The following is a 4,179-nucleotide window of genomic DNA, read 5'->3' as shown; positions in this document are numbered from 1 at the left end:
AGCACTCAATACATGTTAGCTATAATTATTACATCTATTTCTTTCTGAGTCTCTCTGGCTAGTTGGGAATACACGGGCAACATGGAAGGATAGCATGAGAGAGAATGTGATAAAGGAATGCATTTAATGAGTGACAAAAACAGCAAATGCTATGGGTGGGGGGGCAGTCACTTAAGCCAGGGCGGTCAAAGATAATTTTTGAGCAATGCAGTTGTGCGGGCAAAGCATGTTTCAAGGTTAACTTGACTGGATTTATTGGAACAGATAAAAGAATGGAGTTGGGAGGATTAATTGATTATAATACTAACAGGAAGGGACTTAAATAAACAATACAATAAAATTAAAATGGAATGTTTCTGGTGGGAGAAGTTAGGAGGAGAGGGAACAATCCAGGATGCTTTAAACTTTTTAATTTTTTTATCTTATTATTATTTTAGCTGAATGAATAAATAGAACGTTGGAAATAGGAAAATCTGGAAGGGAAGCTGGTTCTGGAGAAAAGATGAGCTCAGTTTGAAGATTTGGATTCGTTGTGAGGCTATCTAAACAGATGACTTCACACTATAATTGGCATGCATATAACACAGAATAGAGTAAAGCAGAGCACTTAAATGTAACCCTTGGAGAATGTCAAGGACACAGATTCAGTACATAGGAGCAAGGAATCTATAGCAATAGAAAGATAGCCAGAAGTTCAATGCCATGAAAGTCATAAGAGCAAAGAGTTTCCACAAGAATGAAGTGGTCAGCAGTAGGGAATGATGATAGGGCCAAAGCCGAAGAGAATGAAGACTGAGAATTGGAGCTGAGAATTAGGGTACAAATAGGGAGAGATCAATTTCAGGAGCACAATGGGCAGTTGAAGTAATACTATCAGGAATTAGGGACTGTGAAGTGATGGAAAAATGGGACTGCATTACAATCTGGGAAGTTATCAGGAGGTAGGAGACATGGCCTTTGTACTCAAGGGACCACTGGGCACACGTTTCACCCATAGTCACTACTTTAATAGCAGGGTTATTAGGCCAGGGGAGGCAGGGAGGAATATTATCTGGGGATTAAAGGAGCCTTTATACAGTCTTTGCTAACTCACACTGTTGGCTTTGTCTCCACATGAGGCAGTTCTTCTCTAGAATTTTCAGTGGTCCCACACAGCCTACTAAAGCCACCATTTACCGTGAAGTCTTGTAAATCTGCTTGCTCTGTTATTAAGTTTACATTTCTCATTCAGAAAAATAGCTATTACCTGTAAGATGCTTACAATAAGATTCTGAAGTTCCTTTTTGTTTCATTCATTCATTCATTCATTCATTCATTCATTTCTTTCAACAAATTTGTATAGAGTTTCCATGACATACCTTGTTCCAGAAATGCCAGATACAGTGGTGAATAAGACAGAAAAAATGTCTTCATTCATAGAGCTGTTAAAATACTAGGTGAAAAGATAATAAGTACACAATATAAGATAATTTCATAAGTAATAATGTGTTGGAGCTGGGGAGCTAGTTTAGGAGGTGATATCTGGGTTGATTGCTGGATGATAGGAAAGAGTTAACAGTGAAGATCTCGGGTATAGGATAAGGGATGGGAAACAAGTGCAAAGGCCCTGAGGTGGATGGAGCATGGCTTGACATGTTCAAGGAACTAAAGGAAAGCTAGTGCAGCTGGAGTATAGTGAGCAAAATGAAGATAAATTGGAAATTTACTTTTGAGAGGTAGGCAAGATAAGGATATGTAGGAAATGCAGGCCAAAGAATCTGAGTTCAAGTGTAATAGGAAGCTATTGAGGGATTTTGAGAAGTGGAATGACTTGGCCTATTTATGTTTGTAGAAGAATATACTGGCCACATGGATTAGTGGAAAGGGTCATGGGGGACAAAAGTAGAAGTCACTGGAGGGTGGTAAGCCAGAGGTTGACATAAATGCTTGGATTGCCTTGTGGTGACCGGATCACACAGTGGAGCTGGGAGACAACAGAAGAAGCAAGAAAGACATTATATTGCAGTAATTAGGACAGGAAAGCCAATGAGGATTCACATTGGGGAAGAAGCAGTGGAGGTAATGGGAAGTAGACAGATGGGAGATATACTTTGGAGGTAGAGCCAACAGGGCTGGCCAAAGAATTGGATGTCACAAATCAATATGGAGTCTAGGGTGTTTTATTTTAGCAAATTGATTGGATGATTGTATCGTCTACCAAAATGAGGAAAACTCCATGACAGATGTTCTAAACATTGTGAACCTTATACTGCCACCACCAACAGGGGGCCATTGTTTCCAGAAAATCGACCAGGATCACCCTTAAAACTAAAGGCCTGAGCAAAAAAGTTGAAAATTAATGATACGCATATAGAGGTTTATTATATTATCTCAATTTTTGTGAATGTTTGAATATATCTATAACAAAAAAATTTAATAAATGGAATGGCATGAAGTCTTCCTTTCAGCCAATGGGTACCAATTGGATAGAAATCTTTTCCAGAAATAAATACCCACTAAGAAGATTGTTTGAAGCACTAGGTGAAAAAGGTCCCTCCTTCGGCCTGCTGCCATATCTTCAAGGGCAAACTGCAGTCCACATACTGCACCCAACTCATGTCTGGAAGAAAAAAATTAATAGTAGGGGAATTAAATGGCTACCAATTTGTGAGCACCCAGTTCTAATACTTTTATTGATTTTGGGTTCCAAGTTACTGCTTGAGCTGTCTCTATCCATCACATTTTCCACATAAGAACATAGATCATCCTGGGGGTTTTGTGTGTTGGATTGGGGGAGAGTTGGGGGTAGCTCAACTGCCTGGAATTGGAAATGGGGAGACTGTGGGTTCAAATCCAACTCCATGCAGATCCATGTGGGACCCTGAGTAGCAATATGTTCACTGCTTTAGTGTCCTTGATAAAGATAATATTGATCACTACAGTTGTTCAGCCGTGTATTTATTTTTTCATACATTACGGTTTTATTTTTGTGTACAAAGTTGTTTAACGATCACTGAATTTCTAGGCCAGGTTCAGGTAACTGAAGAGCCTTTATAACTAATTTATATTGTCTAGATCCAAGGTATGCGGCAAACATGGTCTGGAGCAAAATGGGAAATAACATCTTTCTAAAGACAGGCTTAGAAATTCTAGTCCAGTAAGTTAAGATGTTTCCTTTTTCTGGTAGCAGGGCTGACTCATACCTGGCTGCTAGGCCACCATTCATAGGTATAGCCAAGAAAACAGGGTACAGACCACCAAAAACAAGACCAACCCGTCCACCCCGTGTTATGGTACAGTTTTCACAATTCAAATCACCTGTATTCAAAAGTAGATTTACAAAACCTTTGTAAGATGCATGTGCAGTCAAAAATGGGATCACTGCCATTGGTAAGCCAGGAGCTATACGAGCCTGTGTCACATTTAAGATGCGTCGAGAAAGACTATTTGCTATTAGACCACAGAGAGCAGCATTAAGTCCAATATAAACTGATCCATGTTCAAATAGATTCCTTTCTGCTTCTGGGAGGTGGTTAATTTTTCTGGTTATGATATTGAAAATTAAGTCTTCCTTGACAGTATTATCTGGTTCATGATTTTTCATCTTTAGCCTTATGCTCTGCTCACAACCCTCCTCGGCACGCTGGGGTTCACTCCAACCTTTGCTCAACTAGCCTGAACGCAGCCATCTTTGGCTGACCTCAGCCGTGTATTTATACAGAAGATGGATTTGAAGCCACAAAATAAAGGGAAAAAACACACAGATACACAATAAAATGTTCTTTACAATTTTCAGATTACTTTGTATTTCAAGGGAGACTTTAAGGAGGGGCATGAGAGTGGGAAGAATATGTTGTCTCCTGAAAGATACCATGTGGGTCCAAAATATTCTGTGCATTAGGATAAACAAGAACATTTTCCTGGTCCTTCTAATAAAACTATTTGCTCTTGTGGAAGGTCCTTCAATGGGATGATTCAGAAAATTATAACATTAAGTGTTAGTGGAGATATAGTTCCAAATAAAAGGTAGTGATTAAAAACACAATATCAAATATTAATGCTATTTTTGAAGGGTTGGGGTTGTGATTAAAACACCCAATTTAAAAACTGGATGATCAGTGTAGAGTTCCGATTGTCAGCTACAAAATAGTTCCATTTGGGTTTACTTCCAGTAGACTGGACAAAGTCTTAATGAAGTTA

The 4,179-nt window shown here is 39.0% G+C and overlaps 1 protein-coding gene across 1 annotated transcript; it reads right to left on the bottom strand.

Moving 5' to 3' along the window:
* Window positions 1–2,949: 2,949 nt before the first annotated feature.
* Window positions 2,950–3,673, bottom strand: LOC109276529 (transmembrane protein 126A-like). The gene has a single exon (XM_053901905.1). The coding sequence runs from the start codon at window positions 3,581–3,583 to the stop codon at window positions 2,990–2,992; it is 594 nt and encodes a 197-aa protein (XP_053757880.1). The 5' UTR covers window positions 3,584–3,673; the 3' UTR covers window positions 2,950–2,989.
* Between the last annotated feature and the right edge of the window lie 506 nt (window positions 3,674–4,179).

Source organism: Panthera pardus, unplaced genomic scaffold (assembly GCF_024362965.1).
Source record: "Panthera pardus isolate Hobbes unplaced genomic scaffold, ASM2436296v1 HiC_scaffold_15, whole genome shotgun sequence".
Taxonomy (NCBI): Eukaryota; Metazoa; Chordata; class Mammalia; order Carnivora; family Felidae; genus Panthera; species Panthera pardus.
Note: the sequence above shows the minus strand (reverse complement) of the source record. Positions and strands in the feature narration are given on the sequence as shown.

Bases quoted from the DNA above. Each gene is read 5' to 3' on its own strand.
- LOC109276529 (XM_053901905.1), bottom strand. From the start codon at position 3,583: ATGAAAAATCATGAACCAGATAATACTGTCAAGGAAGACTTAATTTTC.